Source organism: Xenopus tropicalis, chromosome 9 (genome assembly GCF_000004195.4).
Source record: "Xenopus tropicalis strain Nigerian chromosome 9, UCB_Xtro_10.0, whole genome shotgun sequence".
In the NCBI taxonomy this organism is placed as follows: Eukaryota; Metazoa; Chordata; class Amphibia; order Anura; family Pipidae; genus Xenopus; species Xenopus tropicalis.
Genome location: NC_030685.2, coordinates 8,278,402 through 8,297,010, shown reverse-complemented (window position 1 = coordinate 8,297,010; position 18,609 = coordinate 8,278,402). Strand labels below are relative to the sequence as shown.

Below are 18,609 nucleotides of genomic sequence, written 5' to 3'. Positions count from 1 at the left end.
AAACACACCTCAAATCTGTGTCTTCGTAGTGCGGGTGATTGACGATGGGGCGGCCAGTGGAGAGCTTGACACTTGCCATCGTAGGCATAGCTCCGGCGAATACAGCACCTAAACACCAATTGTTTCTGTCAATACTTAAAGAAAAAGTGTTATTCACTTGAAGGCACTATTTATTAAAGGGAAACTACACCCCCAGAATGAATACGTAACCAATAGACAGTTTATATTATGTTAAGTGACCTATTAAAGAATCTCCCCAAACTGGAATATATATATCAGTAAATATTGCCCTTTTACAGCCTTTCCCTTGAGCCGCCATTTAGTGATGGGCTGTGTGCTCCCTCAGAGATCAGCTGACAGGAAGTGATGCAGCTCTAACTGTAACAGGAAGTAGTGTGGGAGCAAAAGGCAGAACTCTGCCCATTCATTGGCTGATGGGGCCTAGCATGTATGTGTGCCTTGGCTTGTTTGTGTGCACTGTGAATCCTATGATCCCAGGGGCCCTTAGTACTTAAAATGGCAGTTTCCTATTAAGGATTACCCAATGGCACATACTACTAAAATAGTATATTTATATGAAAATGGTTTATTTAGATGAAGCAGGGTTTTACATATGAGCTGTTTATGCAGTATATTTTTATAAAGACCTACATTGTTTGGGGGGGGTATAGTTTCCCTTTAAGCACCATACTGCCCTCTTCTTGTCCCAGGAATCCCTCTGCTATCTGGAATAATTTGCCTGTGCCACAGGGTAGTTGGTGTACCTTGAGTACCTAAGCAATGCTAATTGCAAGTAATTTCAGATTGTGAGGTAGAAAGACCTAATAGGTTGGGGAGAGAAGTTCAAGGGGAGACCGTAGAATATATGCAGATTAATGGGACACAAAGCCCCGCCTCTGGGTATCATGCGTGCACTTCCTAATGAAACATTATTATCCGGAACCAGAACCCTACCTGGATTTGTATTTGAGTGTATCCATTCCAGAAGTTCCTCCTGAGGCAAATTGCTGAACTCCCCTTTAATGTTCCATTGACTCTGCAGGTTACTGTAGCCTTGGACGCTCATGAGTCCTACGATGATGAAGACGAACACTGATTGGTGCACTCGTGTGGAAATCCAGCCAAACAGCTGCAACAACAGGGACGATCAGTGACAAATAATTCCATCAATTGGTATCAATCTGGATTCGATGTAAGTAAATGGAGTCTTAAAAATGGCTTCACAAAAGGAAAAGAGAATAATCCATAAAAGGGTCGTTTGTAGACAATTTGCAATTAGTCTTCATTTTTTTTAATTATGGTTTTTTTAGTTATTTAGCTTTTTGTTCAGCAGCTCTCCAGTTTGGTATTTCAGCAGCCACCAGGTTGCTAGGGTCTTATTTTCCTCAGCAACCAGGCAGTGGTTTGCATGAGAGACAAGAATAAGCATAGAGGGGGGGCTGAATAGGGAGATAATTAATAGAAAGTAACAATACCAATAAAATTGTAGCCTCACAAAAAAATAATTATTTGGCCGCTAATAATGAAGACCAATTGCAAAGTTGGTAGCAATAGCACATTCTATAACATACTAAAAGTTAAATTAGATGAGAACCACCCGTTTAATAGAAATCAAGGCAAAATAAGGGCACACTTAATAGAAATTGTTGGCATTGTATATGACAGATGGGCTATAATGTGCTAACCCAGACATTTGGCCCTATACGGCTAACGATTGTATTACAATGACGGGAACACAAGCCATTGGGGCAAGGACTGCATCAATGAGCCAATGCAGTCCTCAGACTGATGGGAAAATCAAACCTGCTCGGCATATGGATCAATTTTCAGCCAGATATCGGTCACGTAGGCCCATCAAAGGGCCCCATACATGGGCAGATAAGCTGCCAAACCGGTCTGAAGGACCACAATCAGCAGCTTCAATGTGCCCGGGTATGGCCACCTTTACACAGCTTTTATACAGACAATGACTGCAGTGGAAACAACAACACAGCAGCTATACCTGTTTGGAACACAACAGAGAAGCCATGATGCACATGTGAGGGCTCAGGAATAGCTTCAGCCGCATGATTAGCACGGCGAGGGCAGCAAAGGCGACCAACTGCAGGGCATGATACACCAACTGTGGGAACAAGAAAGGAACAAATGGTTAATTCTATTCAACATTGATCAGGAACCCCCCCCCCCCCCCAAACATACTATAACTCCTCCCTCTGGCACCTACAGCCCCAAACATCTCATCCTTTTATAGAAATGTCTATGATCTCTTCTCTAATAAACTATACGTTCTACAAACCCTTGGCCAATTCTTAGCAACTTTTCAATTGGTCATTATTATTTATTACTTCTTCCAACTCTTTGCAGTTTTTAAATGGAGGGGTCACTGACCCCGGCAGCCATAGAACTATGGCTCTGTGAGGCTCCAGTTTTGTTGTTACTTTTCGTAGCTTTCTTTTCTATTCAGGCTCTCTCCTATTCATTTACCAGTCTATCATCCAAACCAGTAGTCCCCAACCTTTTTTGCACCACGGACCAGTTTCAAGCAAGGCAATTTTTTCAAGGACCGGGGTTGTGGTTGGGGGCTTGGTGCAGCCAATGCATAGTATATAATTGAATTATTACATATATGATGTAAATGTAATTATTATTGCACTATTTTATTATTATTATTATTATAAAATATAATACAGCTCATCATAATGCAAACTCAGTGGGGGGCCTGAGCTTGTTTCCCTGCAACTAGATGCACCCAGCACCCTTGCTTTTCTTACTCCCACCTAAGGGTTGACATCCTCTGATGCTTAATATGGAACTTTTAGTACTTTGGCCCTTGTCACAATCAGTAGAAAGCTTCCAGGGCTTCACATTACTGTTGTCATGGCTGTGTAACACATTGGAGAATTTAGATATCAGGTATTTAGGACCAAAGGTGGCCCAGTTCAGCACAGCACACGGCCTGGCACTGGTCCCCGGCCCGGTGGTTGGGGACCCCTGATCCAAACCTCTAAGGTAATATGGACCCTAGCAACCACATAGCTGCTGAAACTCCAAACTTGAGAGCTGCTGAACTGAAAAAAACTAAAAAAAAACTACAAATAAAAAATGAAGACCAATTGCAAGTTGTCTCTGAATATCACTCTCTACATCATACTAACAGTTACAGACAGAATGTATAATGGCAGGAAGGAAATGTTGATGGAAGGGAAGGAAGAAAACTCCTTACCTCTCCGCAGGCGGAATGCTCCAATCTGCAGCGAGTAAACAGGGGGAGAAACAATTGAGGATTACAAAAATAGAATCATGACCAAAACACAACAAACAAACCAATAGCAGTTACGTTTTCTGAATGTCTCAGTGTCTGAATAACAAGACGCCCCATGAATACATGAATACAAGTGCCAATACAATTTTAACAACTCTCCCGTATGAAACTGCTACTCAAAGCAGTCTGTCTCTTGCTATTCTCTGCACTGGGGGTTCCGACCCTTGAAACTACTCTAAAGAAGTAGGGTTAAAAATGGAGCCTTTTACCTTCCGTTTGGAGGATTTTTTGCCCCGCTTCCTTTTGCCGAAGTGGAAATCTGCAGATCTCTAAGAGCCTAGGAATAAACCATGTGACAGACACTTTAACTCTCATAAGCTCTCTAAATTAAAATGTATTCAGCATATTTAGACAAGGGCTTAGAACTAAAGGCAACGGATAAACAGCTAGAGATTCCCTATAATGCCAAAAACATGGAGGACCCCTAGGACTCCTCCATGTTTGGTCCTTGCAACCTTGCAAGGAGCAAACATGGAGGAGTGCTAGGGGTCCTCCATGTTTTTGGCATTATAGGGAATCTCTAGCTGTATACAATCCCTACCTTCAGCCTTTGTTGTGACTGTTTTGAGAGCAGGAGTCCAGTATGCAGTTGGATTATCTGTGGACTGGGAATCTAAGGGCCAAACATGTCGTAGCCCCCAGTTTTCCTTTTAAGTCCCACTAAGTATTTACAAACTATTTCTGGGGTAAAAAGAGAAATTAGCATTTTGGCTCACTATGGTAGAAGCACTATTATTAAAATTATGATTTCTCAACCCCACTTGGTAGGAGCAAGTGTCGCCCATATGAAAGCAGAAAGCGAGGGAAAGGAAGGAAGCAACATTAATATAAAAAAAAAAATTATATTACAGGTATGGGATCTGTTATCCGGAAAGCTACAAATTACAAAAAGCCCATCTCCTATAGACTCCATTTTAATCAAATAATTCCCATTTTTGAAAATGGTTCCCTTTTTCTCTGTAATAATAAAACAGTACCTGTACTTGATCCCAACTAAGATATAATTACCCCTTATTGGGGGCAGAACAGCCCTATTGGGTTTATTTAATGGTTAAATGATTCCCTTTTCTCTGTAATAATAAAACAGTACCTGTACTTGATCCCAACTAAGATATAATTACCCCTTATTGGGGCAGAACAGCCCTATTGGGTTTATTTCATGGTTAAATGATTCCCTTTTCTCTGTAATAATAAAACATTACCTGTACTTGATCCCAACTAAGATATAATTACCCCTTATTGGGGGCAGAACAGCCCTATTGGGTTTATTTCATGGTTAAATGATTCCCTTTTCTCTGTAATAATAAAACAGTACCTGTACTTGATCCCAACTAAGATATAATTACCCCTTATTGGGGGCAGAACAGCCCTATTGGGTTTATTTCATGGTTAAATGATTCCCTTTTCTCTGTAATAATAAAACAGTACCTATACTTGATCCCAACTAAGATATAATTACCCCTTATTGGGGCAGAACAGCCCTATTGGGTTTATTTCATGGTTAAATGATTCCCTTTTCTCTGTAATAATAAAACAGTACCTGTACTTGATCCCAACTAAGATACATAAAGAAATGAGTGAATATGTATTTTTCATGTCATTTGTTCCCCACCGTGCATAAAAAAGTAGGGGCCACTGTAGCCATAATGGTTCCAGAGCACTGATTTCACTTACCTGTACACATATGGCGATAAACACAATAATCACTATTGGAAGAAGGAGAGTCTTCAAATATCTCCATGGTGTCTGGAAAAAAAAAATACAATAAGTGTTTAGCACTTGATCGGAACTGTGTATGGGAATATTCCGAGCGGTTTTACCATGAGACTTTATCATTCCTTGAGATTCAGACTTAAAGACATTTAGCATAAATGAAATTCCCCCAAACTTGTAGGTAATTATGAATAATATACGGTGCTGGTTTCCCTTTGGGCTAAACATTAATCCTATCTGTAACAATGGCCCCTTTATTGGAGCTCCCTATAGATCCTCTCAGGTCCCTGTATGTATATTTTTATTTATAAAGCGCTACTTATGTACGCAGCACTGTACAGTAGAATACATTAAAACAAACAGGGGGTTAATAAGATAATAGATAAATACACAGTATAACAATAAATACAAGATACAGTTACAGTTGCAATAAGTTAAGAGTCAAAGACACAAGAGGATGGAGGTCCCTGCCCCGTAGAGCTTACAATCTGTCTGTGTTTCAAATGAGGGGTGGGCGTGTCATTTCCAGAAGCACAGGAGGGGAGTAGCCAATCAAAGCCTTGCAGTCATACAAGCAAAGACAGGCTTCAGTTCCCTATCAGGTCAGCCTAGCTGCTGATTGGTTCCTATCCTACAGTGCAGTGTGCTGAGCCTGGGAAAGGAGGCAGCAGTGGAAGTGGAACAGATGGGCGGGGCTAGTGGGGTTTGTCTCTTTTAAGAGCCAAAATACAGAAAGGTCCCTTATGTTGAAAACCCCAGGTCCTAAGAATTCTTGATAATACATCCCATACTTGTACTACCAACCTTTTTACACCAGTCTTATTTTAAAGGAGTCTGACTTCTGACTTAGTGGCACCAGATTTGTCTAGTGGGGCATAAACAAATGCATAGAGGTCATCTGCACCAGAAAACATGGTTCTAAATAGGTAGGAGGCCCTACCTTCCTTCCCCTATCAAAACAGCTTTGGGCTGGGCAGCTAGAACTAAAGGTGGCCATATACAGGCCGATTCTATCTGCTCATAACGGTCCTTTAGACCAATCCGGCAGCTTATCTACTTGTGTATAGGCACGAACGATGGGCCTGAAATCGTCCAGATCCCGGGCAGGGACTGCATCAGCTTGTTGATGCGGCCCCCCAAAACCGAAGGCGCCCATACCCGCCATTTTAATCCAATCTTTGGCGCTAGGGCCAAACAACAGAATTATCCCGATATCGCCCACCCGTACTTGGGATATTGGGAGAAGATCTGCTCGCTTGGTGATCTCGCCAAATGAGTGGATCTTACCGTGTATGGGCAGCTTTAGACTGCTTCTCAGTTGGGTTACGCTTTAATTGGATTAAAATTTCAAAAAAAATAAAGATAAACGTTGTACCTCTCTCTCCATGAAGTCAAATTCTGCCGCGCAGGTGTACATAAGGGTGTCGAAGTCCTTGTAAGCGGTAAACTTGGATTTGAGGAGGTTGCCTATATGAGCCTGGAACAAATAAGCCACGAGCCATTAGGGCTGTACCAGAAACAATGCAATGATTTCAAATAAATGCTGAATTTATTGGTTTTATTGAGTTTAATCGCATACAGATGACATTTCAATAACTTACATCATCTGCTGCCCCCAGTAACTTGGATACTCCGGCTTTTAAAAGGACTGTTCCCACCACCCATGAAAGCACATGTAGTATCTATAAGAGAAAGAAAATGCAAAATAAAGTCTTTAAACTGCATGTTAAAAAAATGAAGTAACATTTTGCTGTAAATCTATAAATCAGTGGTTTCCAAACCTATGGAGTAGCAGAAGGGGGGAGGAGCAAGCAAAGGAGGGAGCAAAAGTCATCATTGGAAACGGTCAGAAGTGGGGTTGTAAAGTGAGCACCAAACAACCAAAAGGGGGAAGTAGCGGGTGAGTGAGCAGGGCTGTGGGCTAATTAGTACTTGCTTAACTTTTGTGGTTTTTCAGTTATTTAACTTTTTGTTCAGCAGCTCTCCAGTTTGGAATCTCAGTAGTTATCTGGTTGCTAGGGTCTTGTTTACCTTAGCAACCAGGCCGCTGGTTAAATGGAAGACTGGGATATGAATAGGAGAGAGGATGAATAGTAAAATAAGTAAAGAAAAGTAACATTATTAATAAATGTGTAAGCTCACAGAGCAATAGTTTTTGGCTGTTGGGGTCAGTGACCCCCATTTAAAAGCTGGAAAATGGGCAGTTTAAAAACAATAGAAAATAAATAATACAGACCAATTGCAAATTTGCAAGGAATAGGCCATTCTATAACAGACTAAAAGTTGATATAACCACCCCCTTATAACAGGAGACATTTGCTGAGTGACTGATATATGAGAATGAGAACAATGGATATAATGTATATAATGTTACAGAAGCTTGAGGATAATATATTTATTTGTTTCACAGAAGTTTTCAGAAGAAACTCACCCAGAATATAACATGCCTTGTCTGAAGTCTCAGGAACAATTCTTCATTTCTAGCAATAACCTGCACGGAGAAAAGTTGATAAAAAACCTAATTACACATGGAAACCAATTCACCAATGAGAATTCTACTGACCCAAAACTTAATTATAGATGCAAGAGAAGTGACCAATGAGAATGCTGATTCCCAGCACTGTGTCAGGCCCCTTGCTGGTACCTTACATATAGAGATAATTATGTCATTTTCCCATCATTATATGGCACAGGAATCAGACATGGGGATAAAGGGACAGACTTGTTCAGTGCTGGGAAACTGTGCTTAATGCTCCCAACTCCAATTGCAGGAACAGAGAACAGGGAGCCAGATTTATACAGATCAGCTGGGATTCTCATTGGAGGATTCTTTTGCATTTCAATGCGGGCCCTAGAGAGCTGGGAAAGTTTTATTGTGCAATATTGCTTTAAGAATACAGCCCTGATGTTGCTGGACTACAGCTCCCAGCATGCCTCACCCTTCATTATATGTTACATTATTCTGGGATTTGTAGTCCAGCAACAGCTGAGTAACGTCTGGTTGAACATTGCTCAGAAACTGGAAAAAATATTTTGTCAAAAACTGTAATGATTTTTGTTTCTACTCGAGTCGTGAATTTCCATATACTTACACAGAGAACTATGAGAGAAGAGGCATAATAGGACGTGAGCAGCATGGAATTGCCGAACATCAGGATAAAGCATATTCCCAGCGATACCTGCACAGGGAAAGACATTATTCAATTCACATAATAAAAAGGGAACCTTTCCCTTGAGAGCTGGGTTACTGTTAGGGATGCACCAAATCCGCTGAACCCCAAATCCTTTGTAAAAGATTCGGGTAAATGGAGAACCTGAATCCTAATTTGCAAATTTGCAACTTTCATGTTTATGTGACAAAAAGTCACGTGATTTTAAAGGAGAAGGAAATGGATTTAGACATGACGGTTTCAAGCTGGAAGATATAAAATTGTTTAATTAGGGGAAACAAAAAACCTTACCATGTGCGTATACAGTATACTCAAAAACTTGCTTGAGTTGATGAAGCCTGTGATGTAGATGGCAAACAGAGAGGCAATCTGTAACAACAAGCAAATGGCATGAAATTGTAACAGGATAAACCTACAACAGCTAAACTGATTCACCTATTTTCAAAAAGGTTTTAGAGTTAAAATCTTGAAATAAAGAAATAAAACTCAGCCACAGCTTGCACAGGTCTAGTCTGCCTGACCCAGACCCACTATGCCCCTTGCTCAGATCCACCTAAAGGGGGGTTAACCGTGTCCCCAAACCAGGAACCACCAACTCCTCCAGTTACATGGGAGTAGGAGAAACAATAGGCTAGCTGAAAGCAGTTCTCATGTGTAGCGCTGGCTCCTTCTGAAAGCTCAGACTCAGGCACACTTTACTGCTGCGCTGCAAGTTGGAGTGATATCCCCCCCCCCCCCCCGGCAGCCGATCAGCAGAACAATGGGAAGGGAGCAAGATTGCAGCTCCCAGTAGGAATCAGAATAGCACTCAATAGTAAGAAATCCAAGTCCGGCTTGGGACTCCTCCAGTTACATGGGAGTAGGAGAAACAATAGGTTAGCTGAAAGCAGTTCTAATGTGTAGCGCTGGCTGAAAGCTCAGACTCAGGCACACTTTACTGCTGCGCTGCAAGTTGGAGTGATATCCCCCCCCTCACCCCCAGCAGCCGATCAGCAGAACAATGGGAAGGGAGCAAGATAGCAGCTCCCAGTAGGTATCAGAATAGCACTCAATAGTAAGAAATCCAAGTCCGGCTTGGGACTCCTCCAGTTACATGGGAGTAGGAGAAACAATAGGTTAGCTGAAAGCAGTTCTAACGTGTAGCGCCGGCTCCTTCTGAAAGCTCAGACTCAGGCACACTTTACTGCTGTACTGCAAGTTGGAGTGATATCCCCTCCCCCTCACCCCCAGCAGAACAATGGGAAGGGAGCAAGACAGCAGCTCCCAGTAGGTATGAGAATAGCACTCAATAGTAAGAAATCCAAGTCCGGCTTGGGACTCCTCCAGTTACATGGGAGTAGGGGAAACAATAGGTTAGCTGAAAGCAGTTCTAATGTGTAGCACTGGCTCCTTCTGAAAGCTCAGACTCAGGCACAGTGATACCACCTGACAGCATGGTCACACCTGCCATAGACATGGTGGGCATAGAAATGGCGGGTATACAAATGGCATTCCTATAGGGCAAGCACAAAATATGCCCCAATACATATAACAAAGATGTGAAATTGTAATAAAGTGAATATTATAGAAATCTTACCTGTGTTAGGAGTACAAACTGAGCAAACTGCCATGGAAGCATGAAACAGACGTTGGAAACACCAAGGGCAAACAGACTCTGCCTGCTAACGTTCTGTGCCCTTCAATGAAAGAAACATACTGGTGAGTATACAAGAACTTAAAGTAGGTTCTAATAAAAAAAAAAAGGCCCAGCAGTGTCTCAACACTTTCTCCTTGTAGATTGTAAGCTCTTTTGGGCAGGGCTCTCTTCCTCTCCTGTATTGGTTACTGATTGCTTTATATGTTACTCTGTATGTCCAGTGTATGTAACCCACCTATTGTACAGTGCTGTGGAATATGTTGGCGCTTTATAAATAAATGTTAATAATAATAATAAACCAAAACACTCAGCCTGAAGCCTAAATATGATCCCCACTCCCAAACCAAAATGCAGAGCTGTGCAGCAGGGTTGAAGTTACTCATGCATGCTGGAAGCCAATCACAGCAGTGGCAGCTACCAACCTCACTGCACAAATTTGCATTTTGTGCTGAGGTACCAAGGAGCAGTTGTACCGGCAGGTCAAAGGGGTTTAGTTCCCCTTTAAAACAGATTATTTTGTCTTTTACGTGTACTAGACAGGTAAAGCCTACATTTTCTTACAACCCATATCCGATAGGCACATCTCCCCCACCCAATTGGCATCATTTGTACTGCATATATCCCCTCCGCTTGCCAGCACCATCACATTTTCCTAAAGCAAATAGCAGCTTTCAACTGGCGGCCATTTTCCCTCTGACACATCATCAGCTACATTTAAATCTGCAAACAGCATACACACACACACAAAGACCCTTATTCTGTATACATTTCATTCAGATTGCAGGCTTACACAGGCAGAACGGTCTATGATAAAAAGTTCTGCTTTGTTTGAGCACTGTTAGGGTTAAGCTGAGCTCAGGAGAGGAGGTTAGGAGAAAGAAATAAGAACAGACAGCTAGAGCTGAGTTTCTATGGGAAGCAGCAATGCCATCATTTTATTGGCTGCTAGACTGGAGGGCGTGTTTAGTAATCTGAGCTGGGAAGAACAGAGCAGGCTCAGTAGCCAACAACCAAAGCAAATTCCTGAGGGAGGGGGCCGAGTGGGTTACAGGAGGAGAAGGAATACAAAAAATACATCTGTAGCGTTAAACAAAGTGTACAATACTTATGTAATAATTATAAACTGAATTACCTGAGGATATATGTTAAAAGAAACATCTGAAGGACAAGAAAAGGGTATGAGAAGCTTTCTCTTAAAGGTGGAGTCCACATCACACGCGTGCACTATAACAGAAAGATACATAATAGAAAGATACATTAAAAAAAAGTTTATTAAAGATTATTCTTAAGAAAGTTAACAAAGTAAATAACTTCAAATATATATTCTGTCACTCTTTGTTGTGAGCCCATGGATTCTGAATGTGTAAGTCTCAGTTGTGGGTAATGGTGCCAGGGTTCTAGCATGTATTAGATAAGAGGGTTAAAAGGTTCCTAGGGATATATGGAGTTCCTATATCAGCCATCTTTGTTTTTTTCCCCTCGTGGAGAGGCGCTGAATACTTTTGCAGGGCATAATCTGTAGCGCTAAACTCTTCAGGATTAATTGTAAGTATTTATGTAGAAGATGTAACATATAATGACGGGTGAGGCATGCTGGGAGCTGTAGTCCAGCAACATTAGGGTTGTATTCTTAAAGCAATATTGCACAATAAAACTTTCCCAGCTCTCTAGGGCCCGCATTGGCAGCATTGAAATGCAAAAGAATCCTCCAATGAGAATCCCAGCTGATCTGTATAAATCTGTAGTGAGGTAAAAAACAATACCAAAAAAGTCCTCAGCGCTAGCAAATGATAAAATGTCCAGTCTTACTTGAATCGTGTAACCAAAATTAGATGTGTAAAAGTTTTCTTTACTGCAGCTCCGTCTTAAAACAACCCCTTTGACTGGGTTCCGAAGTAAACTCAACGAAATAAACAGATCCGGAGCGCATAGAATGGGGGAAAAAAAAAAACAATAATAGTGTAGTAACGTTTAAATATTGTGACAGTATTAAACCCCGTTTAGAGTTCCCAGTGTTCAATAAATTAATATTAACACCAAGTGTGGTACCGCTAACTGCTCACCAGATGGCAGTGTTGTTGAAGTAAAATAAACGTCATGTGTTCATTGCAGACTTGTAGCTGTTTGAACGGATATTGTATCCCTGGGATGTGTCTCAATTGTATCGATGTGTCCTCCACGTCTGATTATCCTTATGTGCACTGTGGCTATATCCTCATTGAGGCATACAAAAAGGAAAAAACCGCCACTAGTGCAATATGATTTATTATAAAACAATATATAAAGAATAAAACTTACAGTATGTAGTCAGATATAGGAACTCAATAGCCCGAAAAGCCCAACGCGTTTCGTGCACTGCTCGGTGCACTTCCTCAGGAGCAAGAATCAACCCTTGACATAAGGATAATCAGACGTGGAGGACACATCGATACAATTGAGACACATCCCAGGGATACAATATCCGTTCAAACAGCTACAAGTCTGCAATGAACACATGACGTTTATTTTACTTCAACAACACTGCCATCTGGTGAGCAGTTAGCGGTACCACACTTGGTGTTAATATTAATTTATTGAACACTGGGAACTCTAAACGGGGTTTAATACTGTCACAATATTTAAACGTTACTACACTATTATTGTTTTTCTTTTTTCCCCCATTCTATGCGCTCCGGATCTGTTTATTTCGTTGAGATCTGTATAAATCTGGCTCCCTGTTCTCTGTTCCTGCAATTGGAGTTGGGAGCATTAAGCACAGTTTCCCAGCACTGAACAAGTCTGTCCCTTTATCCCCATGTCTGATTCCTGTGCCATATAATGAAGGGAAAATGACATATTTATCTCTATATGTAAGGTACCAGCAAGATGCCTGACATAGCTCATAGCCCCAGAAAGTGCCCTTTGTTACCCATAGTTTTATTTGTTTGCTGGTGTATGTGTGTAATTCTGATGATAAGGCTCAGTTTAACAAAACATGTCACAAAATGACAGTTACTTACCTCACCATGGTTAAAGAAGAAGGACAGGACAACTAGGAAGCCTCCAAGTCGACTCCCACTAAAAAATATACATATATTTTTAAATCTTTCTAATGATAATTATATTATATGTAAGCTCTTTACCCCTTGTATTGGTTGATTTTGTACATTTAGGTCGTATAGACTCGACATGGTATGAATTCAAATTAAACCTGATGTAATTATAAAATGTCACGATAATGCTTGAATCGTTTGTATGAAAAGTTTGGAGTTGAAGATGACATTTTTTTAGCCAAAAGTAATTTGATAAAAAATTTAAGTTTATACGGGGGCTTGTTTCCATGAATCTAGGTTATTTTTTACCAAACAGGAATTGCTCCAGCAGCCATTTTAGGAGCATTGGCACTCATTCTTGGAAAGCAATAATGTGTTTAAGTTTCACTTGTTTTCTGTTTAACCCAGTTTCACGTGAAACTCTTTTTCTAAACAGAAAAAAATGATGGGATTAACTTTCCCTTGAAACTAGGTGGAATACAATACTATTGGGATTAACTTCTCTTTGAAACTGGGTGAAACAGAAAACAATAATGGAATGAATTTCCCATTGAAACTGGGTGAAACAAAACAATGAGGGGATTAACTTCCCCTTGAAACTGGGTGAAACAGAAAACAATGATGGGATTAACTTCTCCTTGAAAATGTGCCAAGGACAGGCTGTCACTGACTATTCTATTCCTCTACTATTCTAAGCCTCCATAGGAATTGATGGTACTCAACATATCAAACCTGCCAAGTGTTTGTTTGACAAAAAAAGAGTTAACTAAACATTAATAAATCACAAATTATGGGGGAAATTTCTGAGAAACTCGAGTTTTAGTAAATGTGCCCCTGAATGTATACACCTATTTTACTGTACAACACTGCAGAACAAATTGGTGCTTTTTAAATACTGAATCATAATCAAGCCTCATAAATCAACATGAAATATAAGCTTTAAACAGTAACAATAACAATAAAACTGTTGCCTCATAGAGCAATAGTTTTTGGCTGCCGGGGTCAGTGACCCCCATTTCAAAGCCAAAAAGATGTAGAAGAGGAAGGTTAATATTTAAAAATACTATAAACAAATAAATAATGAAGACCAAATGCAAAGTTGTAAGAATAGGAGGTTCTATAACCTACTAGAGGTTCATTTAAAGGTAAGTTTATGTGCAATAAATCTGCAGCAACATGAGAGCGAACAAAGGGTTAAATAAGGGCAAAGAGCTGGGCAGCGTTCCCATTCCCCTGCTGCTGCTGAGTAGATATAGAATATGTGCCCTGAGAGCTCATTCTCATTGCAAGATTTATTTATAGTCACAGAGCCACTCCATTAACCTGCCTAGATGGGCCACTCTCTGTGACTATATTTATAGTGCGGTGGTTAACTGGTCGACCCCAGCTGTCCAATTCTGGCATGAATGTGGATCATAGGCAGGGACAGGGTCACTGAGGAGCTGTACGTCATCCTGTAGGATGAAGCAACCCTTTTATCTCTCCCTACACCCAGTGAGTATACTCAGTATTCTAGGAAGCTTCAAGTAACCTATTGTTTCTCCTACTCCCATGTAACTGGAGGAGTCCCAAGCCGGACTTGGATTTCTTACTATTGAGTGCTACTCTGATACCTACTGGGAGCTGCCATCTTGCTTCCTTCCCATTGTTCTGCTGATCGGCCGCTGGGGGTGAGGGGGGGATATCACTCCAACTTGCAGCACAGCAGTAAAGTGTGCCTGAGTCTGAGCTTTCAGAAGGAGCCAGCGCTACACATTAGAACTGCTTTCAGCTAACCTATTGTTTCTTCTACTCCCATGTAACTGGAGGAGTCCCAAGCCGGACTTGGATTTCTTACTATTGAGTGCTATTCTGATACCTACTGGGAGCTGCTATCTTGCTCCCTTCCCATTGTTCTCCCGATTTTTAATATAATCAATTAAAAATTCTTTACCATTTATACAGTGAATAAAGTGCCGCTTATAAAAATATAGATATATTATAAGTCACAGAGGAGTTCCATAACATGTATAGGAGTAATTAAATGTAATGTAAATGTAATTAAATTAATGTTTGTATTAGAATGAATCAAGTAAAGCCTTACCTTAAAAATGTACCATATATGTAAAAGAAGAACATCATAGCTCCATTCCAAATAAATATCATAGTGACGTAAAAATAGGCTGGATCTCCTAAACCTGACGAAAAGCAAAATAGCACTATTAATGTAATGGTTAATGATTCCCTTTTCTCTCTAATAATAAAACAGTACCTGTACTTGATCCCAACTAAGATATAATTACCCCTTATTGGGGCAGAACAGCCCTATTGGGTTTATTTAATGGTTAAATGATTCCCTTTTCTCTGTAATAATAAAACAGTACCTGTACTTGATCCCAACTAAGATATAATTACCCCTTATTGGGGGCAGAACAATTCTATTGGGTTTAATTAAGGTTGGATTGATTTTAAAGAAGACTTAAGGTATGGAGTTCAAAACTATAGAAAGACCCCTTATCCAGAATACCCTTGGTCCCAACCATTCTGGATAATGGGTCCTATATCTGTATATACATTACAGGGGCATATACAATTTGTTCCAGGTCTAGTCCATGTAGAAACCCTATCAGTTATTTTGCCTGTGGGAAATGCTGTTAATAAAAGATGCCTTCTACTTTCAAGTATTGCATCTCTGTAAACTAAAGGACTTGGGCTGAAATGTTCCGACCCAAAGGGCATCAAAAATTTACCTTGGAGCAATACAGTATGATACAGAGCCTTATAGCTGGGAATTCTGGGACATCCGTAAGGTAAGCTGTTCACTTAGCCGAATGCCCAAAATATAAGAGAGCTCTGTGTGACAGTCTAGGTTTTAATATAGAGAATTTTCTATTAAAAAGCCACCCAGCAGCGCAACAGGGACCCCTTTGATATGCCAGCTGCAGCTGTGTGGCACCACATGATAAGATTATTTCCATGGATGTGATTTACCTTCGCAGCTCTCTACAGGACTAAGTTCATCTCCTCGGTTTACAGTCCAGCACAGTTTTGTCTTGTAACCAAGATAATCCATCGTCTGTGTATATACCCGGAACCAGCTGGCCAATATCATCTGCACGCAGAAAAGACGAGAAACTCAATAATCTTATTAACTTATTCTTTTGTATGCGCGCCGACTGCAGCTTTATCCTCTGCCAACTTCAGCCGCGTGTTGCATTACCTTTTCATTTACTGTCTGGAACATTTACAGTACAAAAGAGCAGAACTAAAAGGATCATGTAGTACATTAGGTTTCAATAAAAATGTTTAAAGTGAAATTCCTCCACTTTCTATTCATCTCTATGGTACAGGTATAGGAGAGAAAAGTATAGGTACAGTTGTGATCAAGTATAGGTACTGTTTTATTATTACAGAGAAAAGGGAATCATTTAAACATGAAATAAACCCAATAGGGCTGTTCTGCCCCAATAAGGGGTAATTATATCTTGCTTGGGATCAAGTACAGGTACTGTTTTATTATTACAGAGAAAAGGGAATCATTTAACCATGAAATAAACCCAATAGGACTGTTCTGCCCCCAATAAGGGGTAATTATATCTTAGTTGGGATCAAGTACAGGTACTGTTTTATTATTACAGGGAAAAGGGAATCATTTAACCATTAAATAAACCCAATAGGGCTGTTCTGCCCCCAATAAGGGGTAATTATATCTTAGTTGGGATCAAGTACAGGTACTGTTTTATTATTACAGAGAAAAGGGAATCATTTAACCATTAAATAAACCCAATAGGGCTGTTCTGCCCTCAATAAGGGGTAATTATATCTTAGTTGGGATCAAGTACAGGTACTGTTTTATTATTACAGAGAAAAGGGAATCATCTAACCATGAAATAAACCCTGACATCTGATAAAATAACAATAGGAGAGCTGCTGGAAAAAAGGCAAATTAACTGAAAACCCATAAAAAATGAAGACCAATTGCACATTGTCTCAATATCAATGTCTACATCATATTAACAGTTAATTTAAAGGTGAACTACCCCTCTGATTACTGAATCAAAAATTGCTTATTTACCGTCAGCCCTAAGTTGCCTTTTTACAGGTTCAGCAGGACTTACCTCGGGATAAAGATTAAATCTTTGTAACGTATTGATGACTTTGGGATACTCTGTAATGTTATCGTTCATGATCTGGTGTAGTCCGGAATAAAATGAAGGTGCTTCAGTCATAGTCTTGAAATAAGAGTAATAGAGACCCTAAAGAGCCACAGGAGAAAAAAATATTCATTACAAACACGGCTTATTACAGCAGCAGATGGAAGAAAAGGACAGAAATCACCAAATTCTTTTTTCATAACCAGGGCCTGTTTACTTCTTTATCAATTGTAGGGATTAAATAGAATACTAGCAATACTGCTACATGTATGTACCAGTATACATTCGGGGTTTGGGCAGATTCAAAACTTTTTTCACATGATTTTTAGGATTCGGCCGAATCTTGGGCGAATACCAAACCAAATCCTGGATTCGGTGCATCCGTAGAATAGATTACTGCACTCGCTCTGTTAATACTGCAACATTTCTTTGGTCGGTGTCTACTGTCAAAGCAGTCACACAAAGGCAAAGAGCTAAAACAATCACTCGTGGGGATATAAATTCACCCATAAGTGAATAAAGAAAGCACAACTAACCATCTCTGTCCGAAATGCCATTTCTCTCTCCAGTGTTGAAAGGTGGGAAAAATGGCGGTCATTTTCAAAAAGTGTAGAAATATGGCCCCTGAAAAAACAAAAAAAGTTTAAAGAACATTACAAACATAGCATAACAATAACACTGATCTGTTTAGTCTCTTTAAATAATTAGTCTTTCAATAATACAGGGTGCTTAACGGTTAAATGCCTCCATTTTAGCAAGGAGAAGAAACTAACAGGTAGCCAATCACATATAGCAGGGATCCACAGCCTTTCTTACTTGTGAGCCACAGTCAAATGTAAAAAGACTTGGGGAGCAACACAAGCACCATAAAGGTTCATGGATGTGATTGGCTATTAGGGGCCTCTATGCACCCTATCAGCTTACAGGGGCTTTATTTGGTAGGAAATCTTGTTTTTATTCAACCAAAACTTGCCCCCAAGTCAGGAATTAAAAAATAACTCCCTGGTTTGGGGGCACTGAGAGCAACATCCAAGGGGTTGGGGAGCAACATGTTGCCCCTGAGCCACTGGTTGGGGATCACTGCCATATAGACTGGCTGCTGTCCACTTAGCAAGCCTCTTACAAACCCTTACACCAAACTTCTTATACAACTCACGTAAGAAAACTCTATGAATAATTACCTTCTCTGTTGCCTGCTAGTCCTGTTATGCAAGGCCAATGAGCCAACAAAACAGTACAACAGAGAAAGTTATACAAAAAGAAGAGAGAATTTCTCTTACCAGTGTAACACTCCCACAACAACACCTGAAAAATAAGCAGAGAAACAGAGCATTAACAGTATACACATTACATTTAAAAAAAAAAAAAAAAAAAAAAAGATACATTGTTAGTCATCCTTAAGGGTACTGCCACACTGCCCCCTATAAAAGCCTGCTACACTGATATTGTCCCTGTTTCTGAAGCCAGTGATGCCAGTCAATGCTTGCCACCGCCTTGTCGTCAAGAGTCCACTGCACTGATACTGCCAAAATGACTATAAGTCAGGGTTGTCATAAATTGTAGTTTAGAATGAACATTTTCAGCCTTGCAGACCCAAAGGCAC

The 18,609-nt window shown here is 40.3% G+C and overlaps 1 protein-coding gene across 2 annotated transcripts in view; it reads right to left on the bottom strand.

Moving 5' to 3' along the window:
• dpy19l1 (dpy-19 like C-mannosyltransferase 1) overlaps positions 1 to 18,609 on the bottom strand; it is a 30,054-nt gene that overhangs the window by 4,923 nt on the left and 6,522 nt on the right. For both annotated transcript variants that reach the window (XM_031892889.1, XM_031892888.1), the window contains exons 5-23: positions 18,287 to 18,311; positions 17,543 to 17,630; positions 16,971 to 17,108; positions 15,844 to 15,964; positions 14,957 to 15,050; positions 12,841 to 12,898; positions 10,974 to 11,065; positions 9,782 to 9,881; positions 8,497 to 8,574; positions 8,128 to 8,214; positions 7,467 to 7,526; positions 6,637 to 6,717; positions 6,411 to 6,512; positions 4,997 to 5,068; positions 3,532 to 3,599; positions 3,224 to 3,248; positions 2,003 to 2,122; positions 955 to 1,129; positions 9 to 108 (exon numbers count right to left, since the gene is read on the bottom strand). In XM_031892889.1, coding sequence (XP_031748749.1) covers positions 9 to 108; positions 955 to 1,129; positions 2,003 to 2,122; positions 3,224 to 3,248; positions 3,532 to 3,599; positions 4,997 to 5,068; positions 6,411 to 6,512; positions 6,637 to 6,717; positions 7,467 to 7,526; positions 8,128 to 8,214; positions 8,497 to 8,574; positions 9,782 to 9,881; positions 10,974 to 11,065; positions 12,841 to 12,898; positions 14,957 to 15,050; positions 15,844 to 15,964; positions 16,971 to 17,108; positions 17,543 to 17,630; positions 18,287 to 18,311 — 1,684 coding nt within the window. The remainder of the gene's footprint in view (positions 1 to 8; positions 109 to 954; positions 1,130 to 2,002; positions 2,123 to 3,223; positions 3,249 to 3,531; positions 3,600 to 4,996; positions 5,069 to 6,410; positions 6,513 to 6,636; positions 6,718 to 7,466; positions 7,527 to 8,127; positions 8,215 to 8,496; positions 8,575 to 9,781; positions 9,882 to 10,973; positions 11,066 to 12,840; positions 12,899 to 14,956; positions 15,051 to 15,843; positions 15,965 to 16,970; positions 17,109 to 17,542; positions 17,631 to 18,286; positions 18,312 to 18,609) is intronic.